General features: G+C 36.7%; 1 protein-coding gene across 1 annotated transcript in view; it reads right to left on the bottom strand.

Annotated features, from left to right (window-relative positions):
• The window catches only part of MIB1 (mindbomb E3 ubiquitin protein ligase 1), a 95,458-nt gene that overhangs the window by 9,495 nt on the left and 67,242 nt on the right, over window positions 1-18,721 (bottom strand). The window contains exons 13-18 of the mRNA XM_010828915.1: window positions 14,970-15,102; window positions 12,938-13,024; window positions 11,137-11,298; window positions 8,858-9,039; window positions 7,178-7,370; window positions 2,736-2,814 (exon numbers count right to left, since the gene is read on the bottom strand). Coding sequence (XP_010827217.1) covers window positions 2,736-2,814; window positions 7,178-7,370; window positions 8,858-9,039; window positions 11,137-11,298; window positions 12,938-13,024; window positions 14,970-15,102 — 836 coding nt within the window. The remainder of the gene's footprint in view (window positions 1-2,735; window positions 2,815-7,177; window positions 7,371-8,857; window positions 9,040-11,136; window positions 11,299-12,937; window positions 13,025-14,969; window positions 15,103-18,721) is intronic.

Here is an 18,721-nt window from a genome sequence, read left to right as displayed (position 1 = left end):
AGCATATTTTTCACTGGTAGCTTCTAGAGTAGAAAGCTCATCATTATGAAAATAACGGCATTTTCTAATACACTGGAATAAACTGAGGGGAAGGTTCAAAATTTTTTTTAAATATGTAACATAAATATTTCAAGATCTTAAGGCTTAAGAATAAAGGAGGGAGAGACCTTTCATGAATTTAACTACTGCAACAAGAATTATAAGGCTGCCAGCATGATATTTTTAAAGACTACTTTCTTTTGTAAGTATTTTATCACTAGTCTCTTAAATTCCTAAAATATACTATACAATTCTCTTCCTCCTATCAAATTGATGCAATCTAACAAGGAAATTGCTTAGTGACTACTTTTTTAATGTTAGCAGTCAGGACAATTCATCATAATGGACTATCTTTCTAATACCTCTATATTAGAGGTAGAATGCTTTCCCATTCAAAGAAGACATTCTCAGGCACAATTCTATGTTATGGACTATTAATGTTACACCTAAAGTTATTAATTAATTATAAAACAATACACAGTGCTTCAACACAACCTTTCCCATTAGCATTTATTATGAAAAGTGTACTCCATATCTTAGCCTATGGTACCAAGTGTCTTTGTCAATTCAAAAACAGGAAAAATAACAAAAACTGTGGCAGGGTATCTTTATGATATGATAGTAAACCTTAACAAAGCATAAAATCACCAGTGTGGACAAGGGGGTCATAGACTCTCAACAGTGCTGATGCTGGTGGACAGATGCTCTGTCAAGGTTGATCTTCTGCCAAGGCCTAAAAAGAGATGGGTCAGATGCTGGCCTAGGCAAGATGAACCAGGTAGGAGCTATTGCTAGCAGACAACTGGTTTGGGATTTGTCTTCAATTTGAGGGCAGACTTTTTTCTCTTGAGTTTATAATTTAACAGCCTGAGTATGTAATATGTAGCCACTATTATTTCAAATAGATAGCATCCCCAACTCAATGGGCAGGAATTTGAGCAAACTCCAGGAGATAAGGCAGGACAAAGGGGTGTGGCAGGCTACAGTCCATGGTGTTACAAAGAGTCAGACACAGCTTAGCAACTGAGCAACAAGTTATTTCAAATTCCTGTAACTATTAAGTTAGGTTGTTATATTATTGATATAAAATCTTTCTTCAGCCTGTCCAAAGGGCTGTAACTTCTCCTTCCTTGATTACTGTGCTGTGGAGACTGGACCACCTGCTGTACTATATATTCCTTGAGAAAGGGACATTTTCTTCCCCGCAATTTCAGCTTCTCTAGCAAATATATGTTTACCAATAACAATATATCTGTAAAATGGAAAAAGCAATCTACTTTTTAGGTTTCTTATGAAAATAAATGAGGAAATACTCAAAAAGAGATTACAATAGTTGGCACAAATTAAGAACGCAATAAAATCAGCAGTTGTTCTCATTATATTCTAAAGCAAAAATAATGTAAAAACTTTGGGGAACTCCTGAGGGAAAATATTACACTAAGGCTCTAGAGTCCATATTACCAACTATTAACTATAACCAGCTTTATGACAGGGTCAGCAAACCACAGACTGCAGGCCAAACCCAACTGGTCACTAAGCTTTTATAAATAAAGTTTTAATGGAAAACAGTCCCACCCATTTGCTTACATGTTGTCTAAGGCTGTTCGTGCGCTACAATGACAGAAGCAAGCAGCTGGAAAGGGCTGAGTTGTTACTGCAGAAATCACAGTGCCCACAAAGCCAAAAATGTTTTCTAGTTTACCTTTTACAGAAAATGTTGGCTAACTCCCGGGCTATGAAAACTTGCATAACCTGAGCTCTTTTACTTAAGACAGAATTCTCTTTTTTCTTGCCCTCTGACAGCTGATAATAGCCATTATACCAGTCTCTGGTAAACAGAAACAATTAACTTGGAGCAGAATGTTACAGCAGAAAACCTTGATCATTTCTTAGTTGACAAGCGGCCAAAAAAAAAAAAAAAACAACCAATGCTTGAAGCAAATCTGTGCCAATGAGATTAATCTATCACACAGTTTTTTACTTTAGTCAGATTTTATATTAAAAACCAACACCTAAGTGACTGAACTATTTCATAAGAGGAAACACCATGTTTTAGCTTGGGCCCATTTAAGTACAAACTGTTAAACATGTTTAAAATCTTTCACTGACAAGTAAAAATTAAAAGGGAGAACATTAATACTAAATATATTAACTTGCAAAGAACAAGAGAGATATATAAAAGCAAAGGTTAAAACGCCTCTTAAATTTTAATATTACCTCCATAAAGAAAAGATTTCTATAAGCTCTCTTGACATAGAGGTTAAGGAAGGTTAAGAAAGCCAGAAATTATCGCCCCAAATGGCTGCTGTGAGTGGTTCAGCAGTGGAGAGTGTACACAGGAGAGGCTCCACAAAGGTGCAGACAAATGCAGACGTGTTCATTTTATACGTGGAAAAAGGCCATACTAAATGTTTCAACGTTCATTTTTGGAAACAAAGAGGTCATTTTATTTCATTTATGCTCACACATAAATGAAATAAAAAGTTGAGCTGGGGGAATGCAGTGCATCCAGCTTTCGCTAACACTTGGGACTAAGGAGGGAGAGTGGTGACATCTGTACTGAGTACAAATGGGGAGTCTCAAAGGCTACCAACACCTCTGTTTGTGAGTTACTTTTTTAAAAAATTCAAAGATATAATTTGCTTCGCTTTCTATTTTTATGATAATTCTGAGGAAGTTCTATTTGGGCTACTTACTCTCACAAGCACACATGTGTCCGCACGGCTGAAAAAGAACAGCTGCTTTCTTGTCAGAGCATACCACGCATTCTTCAATCTGTGAAAAAGAGGGTACAGCATAAGCGTGAACATCCACAAATAAACTGAGTGACTCTAACAGCTCCTTTTGTATCCAAATGCATTGCTCCTCTGTAAGGAAACACTTCCACACAGAGGAATTTACCACAGGCTTCTCCTCTGTCCTCGATCTAGTCTCTTGGTCACTTATTCTCACATTTTTTTTAAACACCTCAGCTAAGCTGGCCTCGTTCCACTTCAGTCTCCCTACCTGTCTGAAAGAATGACACCGAAAATTCCACTTCCTCCAAGGTCAGGGAGAACAGACTAGACTTCAGTTTTCTTTTGTGCTTAAACTACTTTTGAAAGAAACATTAAAAGGACAAACGACTGAGATAAGATAGATTTCTAACATTCATAAAAATCTAACCAGATTAGCCAGACTGCTAAAGCTTGAGGAGGAGGAGGGAGGGGTTTACTGACCCACATCTGAGGACTGCCACCTAGCACATCCTTTCCCAGAACATGGACCCTCCCCCCAGCCACTGGCTGAAGCCCAGAGCTCTGAACTAGTCTTTCCCCTGATCTCTAAAGCCAGAGCCCTCCACAGAGTAATCATGATTTCCCTGTTTTTCTTCCTCTTCTCCACTTAATCTGCGTTCTGCGTGTATAATGATTTCTTAAGCTTGCTCTGGTTCTCTGACCCCCACCTGCCCACCACCCTTGGCTCCACCTTCACCTTTCACTCATCCTCCTTCCTTCTGACACACATTCACCCCTACTTGTGTCACTTAACAATACTGTTCACTGATCACCTCTTCACCTGAACAACCGAATATTGGACCTTCCCAACTTAGACCTTGCTATGGACATAGTAACGTCATGGGAAGCAGTAAGACATGGTTGGTCAGAATCTTAATGTTCCTGGATTCCAATTCCAGCTCCAGTACTAACAAGTTACCTAACACTGTGGAGATGAAGCTTTTAAAAACTCTGAACAATAAAGAACAATCCTTCTTCACAAGGTAGGAAGAGTCAATTAGAAGACAGGGAGAGGAGTTAGGTGGCCCTTATTCAGGTGTACCCTACGACAGTTCTAACTATCAGATGGGGGGGGGGCAGTGGCGGTGGACATCTGAAGTAAGACAGAATAAGACAGAGGAGCAGAAAGAGTTATTAGAAATATTTAAGAAGACTTGGAAACTAATAAAATGTACAGAATAGACAAGAAGAAATCTAAGATATCTGCTAAGCTTCTAACTTGATTTAAAACAGTTGAAAGAAACAAATTTCAGTCTCCTACAGCTTATAAGATGCAAGACCAGGGTGGTCTTTCCAAGTCTACAATTACACATCCAGGCTTTAGGCCTGTTCAAGATCTGACTACAAAGAAGGGAACGATAACCTTAAGTCCCCTAGCTGCTAACACAATGCAGTGCACCAGCACAACCACAGGAAGGGGAGCAAAAACAGGAAGACTCTGGAAAAGTGGCTAAGGGACCCATACCCTGGAGACAGGTATATTTTTCATAGCACCCAAGAAAGTCTTTCCTTTCTCTAAAGGAAGGAGTGAGGACCATGGTAAGTTTCAAAGGTGTGCACGTTAGCTATCTACTGGCTAGTAAGCTAAAAAGAAAAGCAGGCACAATCTGGGTGAAAGAAGAAATGAAAATCCCAAACATCAGCAGCTAGAATTCTGACTGATTCAGCCATCTCTACGTAAGGGGTATCTTCATATAAATATTGTAGGAATTATATGTGCTAAATACTGGCCAAACATTAAAATGTGGCAGTTGAAAAAAAAAGAATAAACTAGATACTATGCGTAAAGTGTTTAGTTCAACGCTTAATATACAATCAGTGCCTAACACATGATGATTCTCTGCTCGTCACTATATAAAAGATGTGTTGATTCCCAACACAACTGTCTGTGTATCTGAATTGTTTATAAAGACGTTAAAATAATCTAGCAAACCAATATAATAATCACTTACCCATTCAGCTATTAGCTCTTTAAAAAGAGCTTTCCAAGCATAAATGTTACCCCTTCTGGATTTTCTCCCCAGGTTACATACCCAGGAGTGGAATTACTATATCAAAGCATGTTTATTGTAAAGGTTTGTATATATATTGTCAGGATGGTCTCTCAAAAAAAAAAAGTGAACCCAGTGATTCAGCCAAATGCAGTGTTAAGAGAGTACTCATTTCCCACTTCCCTGGCTAGCAATTTTTGAAGTTTGTTTTTGCTAATTTGATGAGAATGGTTAATAATAGTTCATAATTTCACATTTGTATTTCTTTAATTGCTAAACAGACCAAGCTCATTTATTCTTCCTCATCCAAATAATAGTTTTACAATTTATCTTCATGAAGATGTTCATGATCCTTTAGCCACTTGGGGTCACTATTTCCTTATATTCAAAGGTTCCACAACCAACTCGACAAACCTCTTGGGAGGGTATGTGTAAGTTTTCGTACTTTTGCACGGGAATGAAAATTCCGTAACTTAAAATACAAACAGAAAGCTTTCTGATTCCTGGAGTTCAGGACTGGGCTAAAAAGGAGTAACAACACATTCCTTCCTTTCTACCTTCCTGTTCTATCAACCCTCTCTTGTGGACACCGTTTTTAATTTTGTTTGTATATCATAACACAGAGGAAAGAGCAGGGACTTAAGAATCAAGAAAACTGAGTTCAAGACCCAAGTGTCAGTGTACTTCTTTGAGATTCAGTTTTTTCCACTGAAAACACCAGAGCGACTAGAGGATCAATAAGAGTTACAAGATGAGACTCCGGTTTACACAACCCTGGGATCTGAACTCACTTCACATCTGTCTTACAGCACTGGTGACGTCCCTATACACAAGAGTAGCTTTTACTGGTAAGTCATAGTTTGTCAAGAGATTACTAATTTATAGCAGGGAACGATCATATACATCTCTCACTTGGTTAGAAAACAAGTGCTCAAGAAACATTTTTGAAATAGGGTTTAATCTAACAAAAAGTTTCAAGCACAACAGCAGAATACACAGAATCTAAAAACAAGAGAATTACTTAAATTTTCATCCTTTCAGATTCTTTCCCAAACTGTTACTCTGTCAGCAGGTAACTAAAGCAAATTACAAATACCAAGTAAAGCGATTCACATTAATTTATTAAAGCAGGGTTGATACCAACATAATACATCTGAAATGCCAACACAGTGCCTGGCATACAGTGAGTGCTGCCAGTATATCCTCCTCCCCTTTATAAACAGGTTAAACCATCACATATGTTAATCTAATACCTTTCACCCAAAAATAACTCCTGGAACTTTTTCCTGTGCCTAAAATTTTACCAATGATATAGTCATTTGAATCACAAAAAACATACAGTCTTAGAAGAAGCCCTATGAAAATGCAAGAAGCACTGGCAAGGTTTCACCTTTCAAGTCACTGCCAGCTAGTTCATCATGAGAATTAGTGCCAACTTGTTTCTAATAATGAATGTTAATGTATAGCTTAGGAAATATCTAGAGAAAAATAAAAAGAACAAGGGAACGAGAAAAGAGTATAACCTTCATAAACGAAGCCAAAGAAAACCAAAGTATCTTTTGATTTAAGCTACTCACTTTGAAAGATTATTTGTAAGAAACTTAAACCTCACTTTACATATACACACATTAAGAAAAACTAAAGAAAATCAATTATTTCATAAACTGAGTAAGATGATAAAGCACTAAGTTACATGGGGAAAAAAGAAAGAAACCAGAAACTCAGAAAAGAATCTGTTACTCAAAAAACAAAAGGAGTCAGATGAGATAAAAAGTTCAGAGATACAGAATTTGGCCATAAAGAATTACAGGATTACCAGACTTCATCTGCCTAATGAAGACTGGGACACAATATCAAACGAGTAGCATTATCTACAAAGTTTTCTTTCCAAAAATGTCTAGGTTGAAACTAATCAAGCTGTGAGATCTAACTTCCAGTTCAAAGAAATACAAAGGATATAGAAACAAAGAACACCATGATAACACAATCAAATAAATCCAGACTATGTGATATTCTACTGAAAAAAAAATCAACTGGTCGTCTACAAAGAGGAATACAAAACATTTCATGCGCTCAAAAAAGGTGTAATATACAAGTAACTAAAACCACAAAGTGGAATTAAACACATCTTTAGGTGATAAGAGACTCTGAAAGTAAAATAGTAGACAACTTTTATTTTTAACTAATAGTGTAGTTTACATGTTTCAACTGGTGTCTTGATAAATGTATAAATAATACATTCCCATGTTTAGATCCTGCTTAGGAAGAACAAAATTAAAACAGACACACGGCATCATATAATCTTATTTATCATTAACTGTAGTCTCAGAGATCAAACAATAATAAAACACTGTATGAAAAACATACTACCTTGGTCCTGGACTGAACTTGCTCTTTACAGAGGAGGCATTTCTTGACTCGTGGCGAACACAGAGAACAGGTAGCAATATGCCCACACGGGCCAAATAGAGTGTCTCTCTTCATATCGGAGCACACCATACACTCTTCTAAGGTTTCAGAGTCATTACTGATCATAGAAGGACTTCGGGAGCCCACCTGACCACTAATAAAAGAAAATAATTCTAATCAAACCTATCAGAATATCTGTCAGAAATTCATTAATTAAAATGTTTTAAAACATCTAGAGCATCATTCGTTTGCATAAAAACTTGAGTTATGTTTAAAAACTAAGCCTTATCATCTGTATATGAAACACTGTATATATTACATTCTTCTACCTCTCTGCATTTTTTTAGTACATATAGCACAATTCAAATTTCAATGAACAAATCCTCACCCAATAAAAAAGGGTGAATCTTCTAACACAGAAGTCAAATACACTAGCTTAAAAAAAAACTAACATGAACAGTTTCACTCAGAATCTTTTTTTATCTATACAGAACCAGCTGAGGAAGACACAGGACATAGGAATAAAACAAAAATCCTAACTAGAGCCCATGTTAGTTGCCCTAACTACAGTCAGAGGAAGCATCATCAGAGTCCACGACAGACAGGGAACTGTGAAAAATAGGTCACTGCAGCTGCTGTTTTGACATTTCTTTAAATTTATCCTTAAGGAGCATAAAGATTCTATTACAGAAAGCCAGAACACACCCATAAATATATATCCACGACACAGAAATACATATGCACAACCAACCACAGCAACAGAAAAGGGACACACTGCTTCTACTACAACCTTCAGAGACTCAGGGAAACGCACGCTCACACGTTCACAAAGTGATTTCCCCTGCACCCCAGTGTTTAAGTTATTATTGCAGTAATTACGGTGCCTTTATCCATATATTTTTAGATACATTGTCTTTCTCTAATAGAATTTTACATTCCTTAAGAATATACTTAAAGATATGTATATACCTCTATATACAACTACTTAGCCATAAAAAAAAGAATGTCATTTGCAGCAACATGAATGAACCTAGAGATTATCACAGTAAGCAAAGTCAATCAGAGAAAGACAAATATCATCTATCGCTTATGTGGACTCTAAAATATGATACAATCTGAACTGACTTACAAAACAGACATAGAAACAGACATAGAAAACAAACTTACAGTTACCAAAGGGGAAAGGAGTAGGGAAAGGATAAATTAGAGGAGTTTGGGATTAGCAGATACAAACTACTACATATTCAATATAAAATAAACAAGGTCCTACTATATAGCACAAGTAACTATATTCAGTATCTTGTAATAAACCATAATGGAAGAATATGTATATATATGTATACATGAATCACTTTGCTGTACATCAGAAAATAACATTGTAAATCAACTATACTTCAATAAAAAAATACTTCATTACATTAATTTCCCTGTAACACAGCTCTATGTATGGATTCCAAAGAGGTGTCATTTCATCACTATACATAAATTTACGAAAAGAAAGAAAGTACAAAGTTCAAGGGACAACTACTAAAATGTTTAATGACAAGAACCAAGTCCTTAATTGTGAAACGACATGACACTTTACGTACAGAATATTTTATGTACAGAATATTAGGTTTTATAAAAATAAATAATACAAACCTGACTTTTTCTTTATGACACTTTGCCAAGGCTTTGCAGAGACTTGGATCAGGACAGAGATCAAGTGGCGACTGACCCTTCTTATTTCGGATGCTAAGGTCAGCACCGTTAGCAGCCAAGAAACAGGCAATAGATGCCGCACTCTTCTTCTCAGCCCCCTGGGTACCAAGTCCCATTATTAACTGAAATCATATGAAAAGAGTCATTATTTTCCTTTAGGAATCTGTTATCATTTCTTATCACCAAATATACATACATACATACGTGTGTGTGTGTGCTTGCGTATATATGTATGCATGTATGTATGAATACGTATGTGTGAATAAGAAAATGTCTGGAAGGAGCATACACACTACAGAGACGTGAGGACACCTACGGGGCACAGTCCTAGTATCATTCCCCCCTCACTCACCCCGTGTCCTCAGGTGTACAGTATGAGGACTGACCCATCCTCCGGGTTCAGAAGTGAACCAAAGATGGTCCAAATCAGTCAGATACCCACTTCATCTGTGCTTAGTTCAGGGGTGACACATAATGTAAATCAAGTTAATTAAAGCCCGTAAGACTCAAGAATGGAACTTCTGATTTAGATATTGAGGAAACAGTACTACCTTTTCTAACAACTTGGCCCTGGAGCTGTTAGCAACCAACTTGAAACAATAAGGGGAGAGATAACTGAGAAAAGAACCAAGAACTAGGAATTAAGACACAAAGTGGAGAATGAGACAAATCAGGTTCTACTGTCATCCGAGCTACTGACTCACATCGTGTGTGAAAATAGTCATAATAACTGTTAACACTGATGGAGCATCTACAGTGGACTAAGAACTATTTTAAGCACTTTCCATGAACTAACTCATTTAATCCTTACAACCTTATGGAGGTAGTTACTCCCTTCCCCTCATTTTAAAATGAGAAAAACAAGGCACATAGGAGTTAGAGTATTTACCCATGATCATACAGAAAGACAGGCAGCAATTAGCAAATACTTTGGTCTCAGAATCCTTTTACATTCTTAAAAATGATTCTAAAATTCATACGGAAAGGTCAAGGACCTAGAATTGTAAAGCAACTTTGAAAAACAGGAAGAAAGTTGGACTGACCTCAACATTTATTATAAAGCTACAGTAATCAAGACAGTACATTGGCATTACAGAGCTAAAGACACAGAGTAACAGAAGAGAACTGATTTTAGATAAAGGCACAACAAGCGATTCAGTAGAAAAAGATAGCCTTCTCAACAAATGGGACTGGAGTGATGATATCCACAAGCAAAAAAAGATGACCCATACTTCATACTGTGTATATAAAAATTAACTCAAAATCAATCACAGACCTAAATGTAACAGTTCAAACTTTATAAACTTCTAGTACAAAACAGGAAAAAACCTTAGTGACCTTAGATTTAGCAAAGATTTCTCAGGACACAAACAATAAAAGAAAAAATTGCTAAATCAGACTTCATTAAAATTACTATTTTTCGACTCATAGACTTAGAAAATTTTCTGGTTGCTGGGGGGAAGGAATACTTAGGGAGTTTGGGAAGGTCATGTACACACAGCTATGTTCAAAATGGATAACCAACAAGGACCTACTGTATAGCACATGAATTCTGCTCAATGTCATGCACCAGACTGGAGGGGGAGGGGCTTGGGGGAGAATGGATACATGTCTAGGTGTGGCTGAGCGCCTTTGCTGTTCACCTAAAACCACCACAACACTGTTGACTGGCTATAACGCGGATTCAAAATAAAAAGTTTAAAGTCTGAAGACAAAAAAAAAAAAAAAAAAAAAAACTATTGCTTCAAACAATACCGTTAAAAGAATGAAAAGACAAGCCACAGACTGGGAGAATGTATGTGCATATCGCATATCTGATACGGAACTTGATTCAGACTGGTAGTAAGAAAACAGTTCAACAACATAATAAATTAAGGTCTTAAGTGACAGCTTTGTCAAATATATATGGGTGGTAAACCTGCAAATGAAAAGATGTTCAATACCAGTAGTCATGAGGAAATGCAACCCCAAACCACAACAAGACACCACAGCACTCCTGCTTGAATGGCTTAAGTTGCGTAAGGAGAACCAAACAACTTTTGGTAAGAATGCAAACAATACAGTCAGTACTGACTAGTGTTTAGCTCATAAACTAAATTCCTACATTTGTACTTTTGATGAAATATCTGATCAGATGCAGGTTCTATGAGCCATAAATATAAGACCTTGCATTAAAATATGCTCCTCCTGGCACAGAAGTGACGATTATCTTTGCTCACCGTGTTTTTGGATGGCTCCCAGGCAGCATCAACCTTCCCCACATCCTGCATATCTTGAAGCTGACGCAGCTGAGACAGAGTGTGATGCCGCAGGGCTTCGTGCAGAGGAGTGTCCCCATCCTTATCCTGAATATCTAACTTGGCACCTGCACGGACCAAAAGCTAGAAGAGAAAAATGTCTCTTTTTCCTAAGTATTCCACCCACAAGAAATTATAATACATCTAAAGTAACAAAGTTTCAGTTACATAAGATGAATTTGTTCTGGAGAGCCCCCATTTGCATGGTGTTGTATCATGTTCTTACAATTTGCTGAGAAGGCAGACTTTAACTGTTCTCACCAAACAGATACACAAACTATGTGTGATGGTGGCTATGTTAATTAGCTTAATTATAGTGATTATTCCACAATGTACACCTGGATCAAAATACGAAATTGTACACTTTAAATGTATACAATTTCCATCTGTCTATTATAACTTAATAAAGCTAAAAAAAGTAAAATTAAAGTAACAGTGTGAGAGCCCTATCTGACGGGGCTGCCATGAAAGTTAACTTATGTGTTTGCTTACCACCACTCTGATCCCTGTGACTGCTTACAAATAATGATGAGCTTGATTATTCAAACATACTGAACTAGGGACAGCAGAAAAAAACAAGAACCAATATGCAGGTTAATTATTCTACTCTAAGATCAAAATAACTGGAGGAAATTCAGGACATTTTTTTCCTCTTTTAATTTCAGATATGTGAGTTGGTATATTTTAAGTATTTCCAATAGGACCAAATCACAATACTCAAAATTCTTCTATTATTTAAATAAATATGCATTTATTTTTTTCCATCCCCTGTGGTCACTTTTTTCCAAATGTGTGGTTATAAGGGTTATAAGTCCAAACATCAGAGAAATGAAGAATTTCTGGCAAGAGAATTTTTTATAAATGTGAAATGTTTGCTAAGTTACAATCTCTTACATATAATGCATAATTGATATACCTCAACAGATACTTTAAGCAGTACATATAAAACTTTGCTTTAACAAGTTCCCTAACCTTTCCGCAAATGTTATCAGAGTTTTAGAAAAACACCATACAAAGAAATCAATCTCAAGCATACAGTCCTACCTGTTTTGGCAAATTACTATTTTGCTCTTTTTTTGTTCATTGTGCTTCAAAAAGATTATACAAAACGTCTCTGTAGATCGGTCTCTCAAATTTAAATCGGCATCAGAATTACGTGGGGGCCTGTAAAACCCGAGATTGCTAGTTCCCACCCTTAGAGGTTCTGCTCTGGTTGGTCTGAGATGGGGCCCAAGAATTTACTTTTCTGCCAAAGCTCTAGGTGATGCTATTGCTGCTGCTCAGCCTCCAAACTTTAAGAACCACTGCTCTACAAAAAAGTTTAAACAGATCATTTCAAGTATTTGATCTGGAATCACCAGATTAGTAATATAAAATTACATATGCCAGCTTCTTTGAAATGTTTGGCAAATGTCTAGCCAAAGGCTTTAATTACAGTTCACTCTCAATTATAAAAATTAAAAGGAAGTATACTTTTAAAAAAATGTATATGTTACTTTGAAATTCTCTGATTTAATATTCCAGGAATTTACAAATCCTGACAACAAAATTATAAAAACTTTGAATATAAGAGTTAAGATTTTTCCTATTAGAAATTAAAACTCTTTATCCAACTGATTAAAATACCAGCCTAAAATCATAATTTTACCTCTAACTACGCCTTCAGAGAAGCCTAACAACATATAATTTAAAGGGGTAAGATTCACTTTAGTAGACACGTTACCCTCACAATCTGGGTGTGCTGCCGCTCCACGGCAAGGTGGAGGGCCGTCTGCTGGTTCACGTTCTGGATGTCCAGGTTTGCATTTCCCTGAAAGAAGAACAAGGCTTACAGTTAAATGTGACAAGAGGGAAGCACATAACCTAGCTCTCTATGAGGAAGCCATAACACTGGATGCTGCTGAGCACGCCCCCTCCAAGGACTAGACCTTGTAATATATGGTAACAGATGTGAATAGCAGGAAGAAGTGGTGGGACAGCCAACTTTCTGAAATAGAATGGCAAATTTAAAACTATTTTTACTGTGGTGATTCCACCTAAGGACAGTTACAGGACAAAGGACAATACAGAGTCAAACACGGCTCCCTTTTAATCTCCATTACAGAGCCACAGACATAATCAGCTCATTTTAAGTAAGTACTTCCTGAAAATGTATCAGTGAGTCTTCATATTGTATTTGGAAATTCAGAAGACCTAGAATGTTAAAGTAGGTCTGAGAAAAAACAACAAATTTATAGGACTTACTCCAACTGAGTAACTGATTTCAGTTACTGATTACTATAGTTACTATAGTTATTACTTCAGTTACTGATTACTGTAACCAAGCAACAGTAACAGTAACCAAGACAGTGGGCTTCCCTAGCAGCTCAGCTGATAAAGAATCAGCCTGCAATGCAGGAGATCCCAGTTAGATTCCTGGGTCGGGAAGATCCCCTGGAGAAGGGATAGGTTACCCATTCCAGTATTCTTTGGGTTCCTTGGTGGCTCAGCTGGTAAAGAACCTGCCTGCAATAGAGGAGACCTGGGTTCAATCCCTGGGTTGGGAAGATCCCCTGGAGGAGGGCATGGTAACTACTCCAGTATTCTTGCCTGGAGAATTTCCATGGACAAGAGGAGACGGGTGGGCTGCAGTCCATGGGGTTGCAAAGAGTCGGACACAACTGAGCGACTAAGCACAACCAAGACAGTGTGGTACTGGCTTAGGTCAGTAGTTTGGATTTTGGATGAAAAGGAACTTATCATAGTTAACAACACTTCTAAGAGAATTAACTTTAATAATAAAGGCTTATAATGGCAGGGGAAAGGCAGTTTAGCTTTTGAACTGTTTCTTTCTTTAAATGTCTTTGTATAGACTGTCCATCTTATGATATAAGACCCAATTACACATAATGTACTATCTACTAAGTTTCCCTGCCATTTCATCTTCTTAACTAGACTGTAAGTTCCTTGAAGTCAGGAGTCACAGATAATTCTTTGGAAACTTTACTGCTTCCCTATGGCATATGCTTGTCTGAAGCATTTAAAAATTCTGCTGAATATACCAAAACATCATAAAATTGTAATCAATAGGTTCCCCTCAAAATCTAAGCTCATAAAAATGTAGAGGTATTTTATTCCTAAGATAAATGAAATAACTAATGTGAGCCTACCCTGCTATCCACACAGATTCAAGGGGTCCAGCAGTTGTTGAGAACTGAGTCCCTAGGTCCTAACTGCAGCCTGGTGTCACCTGGTAGCAACTTGCCACACTGATTTAGACATCAACATACTGCTTCGTGATGACATAGCTGAGTGACACTTCCACAACAGTGGCAGTGAATCTGGAAAATCCCTTTAAGCTGATGCCTATTTTGTTGGACCAACTCAGGAAGGCTGTGCAGAGAGAATACTGGAGGTGTTAAGAATCCACACCCACCCTACCCACACCCCCACTACTACTTCCCTCCACTGAAGCACCACTAAAGACTAAGTTCATACTACAGCTGAATTTGCATCACCATGGGATTTTACTGTAATCTACTAGTAAGTAGTTCAGTTCAGTTGCTCAGTCCTGTCTGACTCTTTGCGACCCCATGGGCTACAGCACACCAGGCTTCCCTGTCCATCACCAACTCCTGGAGCTTGCTCAAATTCATGTCTATAGAGTTGGTGATGCCATCCAACTGTCTCATCCGTAAGTAGTTGATAAAGTAATAATAAATCAATGATTAGCAATGATCCAAAATTGTTAAAAATTACTGAAATGCTTTTCCTACCTGATGCACCAACAGTTCGGCCACTTCTACATGATTATTAAGGGCAGCCAGATGCAAGGCAGTATAACCATCATCTTTCTTCTCATCCACAATCCACGGTCTTGGTAATTTAGACAGTAAAACACGCATTGCGCTGAAAGGCAAATTTATATTAATTTGATATTTAGTTATATATCTTATTATTTTCTTTATAAAAAAATATTCCAAAAAACTCTTAAAATCAAATGAAAATATTCCTCTTTAAAGAAAATTATGCCCTTAAGAGACAAACAGAAATTCAAAATTTCTAAATCTCAAATGCACAGCCCTTTGACATTTTAAGAGGTAAACAAATTATCACTGTTTGGAGAGTAGAATCAAAATAGAATGGGAGTGCTACAAAGGGAAATATTCTGAGAGGGAAAAAACCCAAAGGTGAAATATACCCTAATAAGGATATCGTTTGACTCTGTGGAATCTCTTAGGTTCAATTAGAGTAGTATATATTAATGAAAGAGTTAATGAAGAACAATCAGGTAACAAGAGTTAATTGGGAAAAATAGTGATAATTAAGACAAATTTTATGTGGCTGGCAGATTATCATGAATTCTGTGGGATTAAAAATCTGATATATGTCATTTAGTAGTGCTAAATCTAGTTGATATCGAAACACACAAAATGGCACTCGAATATTTAAAATTTACAATATGATAACCAAATATCTCCAAAGCAAAAAAAGAGAAAGTTATCCTAAAGAGCACCAAAGATTAAACCAGGAAAGATCAGGGGAACTAATTACTGAGAAACCATGCTTTGTAAAGAAAAGGCTAGCCTACCCTCAAAAAGGAAAGTAAAATAAGAAGCAACTTTCTTACCATTCACTGGTAACTTCTCCTAACAAAGATCTTGTGTGGAAAACTCATAATTCGGGAAAAATCTAAAAATAATTTTTTTTTATTTTTAAAAAATTTGGGAAAAATTTCCCTTAATATCTGTCCACTAATTGTTGTTGTTTTTTTTTTTTTTAAAGACTGACACCTGAGATAATGAACGGCTTCTATAAACAGTACTGGACTTGGCACAGACAACATTGATAGATGTATTAGATATTGAATGTTCCCCCATACCTAAAAAAGGCAGTAAACGCAGAAAAGCTTTTAAAATTCTGTCATTAGAGTATAAAAGGGCAAGAAGTTAACAGTAAGATACATATTGGGATAGTTTTTCCTAAGGGGACACACAGGAGAGAAAAATCTGAAACAAATATTTTAAACGTATGGAGAAACAGTCTGAAGATGCAGAATAAGAATGTGTGTAAAAGAAATTGTTAAGTCTCTAAATAATGAAACTAAGACCTAACGTGATACAGAACATGTTTGTTTCATGGCAGTGGTCCATGAATCCCACATAGGAAGTCCAAGACATCTGAGAACACGCTCTAAAGAATCCACGAATCTCTAAAATTGTACTCATATCTGGAAGTTTGTAGCTTTTATCAGATTTTCAAACAGGTTAATGACCCAAGGCATATTGAGAATCAAAACTTAAAAGACAGCCTTCAGTGGTTGTTACTAAAGTTAAAATCACTGTCCATGAATGACAGACTTCTTTGGAAATCTGTGGAAGGCCAGGAACCATTCCCTCCCCCAAAATGCACATAAAAATCTTTACATATAATTTTGAGGGAATCTAAGTTCCATTCACGGACCTCATACAAAGCCGAAGATTCTTGCTTTAGTTCATTTTCAGTAATTGTAAGGACTTCCCCATTTAGTGGATTAAAATAAAATACTAGAAATTATGTAGATTTTTGACTCAAATTCTTAACGGTACATCATCATATGAAAAATAATTTGACATTTTTATTAATGTTAGTGTTGGTCATCTCTATGGGCCTATAAAGTCATATGAAAAGAGTTCTGTAAGAACTAAATGAGGGAATGTAATAAAATGTTTTAGTATAGTCTAAAGCTCTTCAATATTACAGTGTTATTACAGTTCTAAGTTTATAGACCTATGAAGTACACAATACAAATTTCCCTTTTCTCCTTCCTAAGAATTCTTCCTGTATTCTTGATTTTGGTTATTCTTATTATCATTTAACCAGCCACCCCAGTCAGAAATATGGGAATCATTCTAGACCCTCTCCTCCCTTCCCACTCCTGCATTCACTTTGTTCTGCTGACTTTCCCTTTTAAAACTAAACTATTATTTCCTATATAATATCTTTTATATAGACTTTCATAACCTTTCCTCTGAACATCTGTAACAGCCCCCTTCCAAATCTAGCCCTTATACCCCTTTCACACAAATCTACCCATTTCACCATTTTCACAAATTCAAAGTCATCGGCATTCAAATAAAAAAGGCTCCCTTTCACATAACTATATCTTTTTAAGATTGGTCTTGATAAAATTTATTCTGAAATATACTTTTTGTTTTAATATACTTTTAAAAGAATATAAGACTAAACTTACCTTATGATAACTGAATTATAACAACAAAATCAACTCCTGATTAAATGCTCTAAGTTTTGGAGAAATACTGCAGATAGCCCGAAATCAAAATTAATGCAAAAGTCAACAGCTAGCTAGGAGTGGTCAGATTAGTTTTTGGTTTTGCCATTTTTAAATAAACTTCTAGATTTTAGACTTACAGAAAATTGTGAAGACAGTACAGAGAGTTCCTCACCCCTCCTGTTAATACTGTACATTAGGATGATACATTTGTTACCATTAAGGAACCAGTACTGACAGTTATTAACTAAAGACCATACTTCACTCCAATGTCCTTATTTAACGTACTTTCTCTATCACATTACACTTAGCTGTCGTGGCTCCTGAGGGTCCCCTTCACTGTGACAGTTTCTTAGACTTTCCTTGTTTTTGATGATGTTGACAGTGTTGAGGAGTACTCATCAGTTATTTGATAGAATGTTCCTTGCTTGTAATTTGTCTGATGTTTTCTGATGATTACAACTGGGATTATGAGTTTTGAGGAGGAAGTCTCAAAGACAGTGCCATTCCATCACATCAAGGGTGCACACTATCAGCATGACTTACCTCTCAATGTTAACCATAGCCATCTGGTTGAGGTAGCATCTGTCCACTTTCTCCACTGTAGAGTTGCTCTTTTTCTCCCTTTCTCTACTACAGAATACTACTACACTCTTTGGAAGGAAGTCACTATAGGTAGCCTACTCTTAACAGGTGGAAAGTTATATTCTACTTCCTTGAAGATAGAGTATTCACATAAATGATCTGGAATTCTCCTATACTGGAGATTTGGGGTAGCTTAATTTTAAGAGCAATCTATAACCTTCTCATCTTAATAGGAAAGCTGCTAATTAATGTTAGTTCTTGACCTACTGCCTTCACAAAAAGCAAACAAAAACAATACAACACCTCAAGAAAAGTCAATCTTTGGGCCCAGCCTGCAGTATGAGCTACGAGAAAAAAAACAACAGTCTCTGGTCCCCTCCCCTTCATGTCCAGAGTAGTTCTGAATGGTCTGTCTCCTTTCCTCCTGTGGGGCAATCTGAGGACTCCACAATACAACCAACGAAGGTCAGCTGTTCCCACAGCACCTTAGCTAATTAAGAGGTTTCTGTTGTTATGCTGCAAGCACTGAGGCCCTTAGAGTTCCTGGCATAAGGATGTTACCAGTTCAATAAATCAATAATTTTACTAAGCCAACAGACTCTCACTGGTGGAGCACTGTATGAGATTTGAAGATACTTTCCCGAACGTTCAAACATTCTTCTTTATTTCTCA

The sequence above is a fragment of the Bison bison genome, unplaced genomic scaffold, assembly GCF_000754665.1.
Source record: "Bison bison bison isolate TAMUID 2011002044 unplaced genomic scaffold, Bison_UMD1.0 scf7180017864498, whole genome shotgun sequence".
Classification (NCBI taxonomy): Eukaryota; Metazoa; Chordata; class Mammalia; order Artiodactyla; family Bovidae; genus Bison; species Bison bison.
The sequence above is the reverse complement of the archived record's forward strand: the minus strand, read 5'-3'. Positions and strand labels throughout refer to the sequence as shown.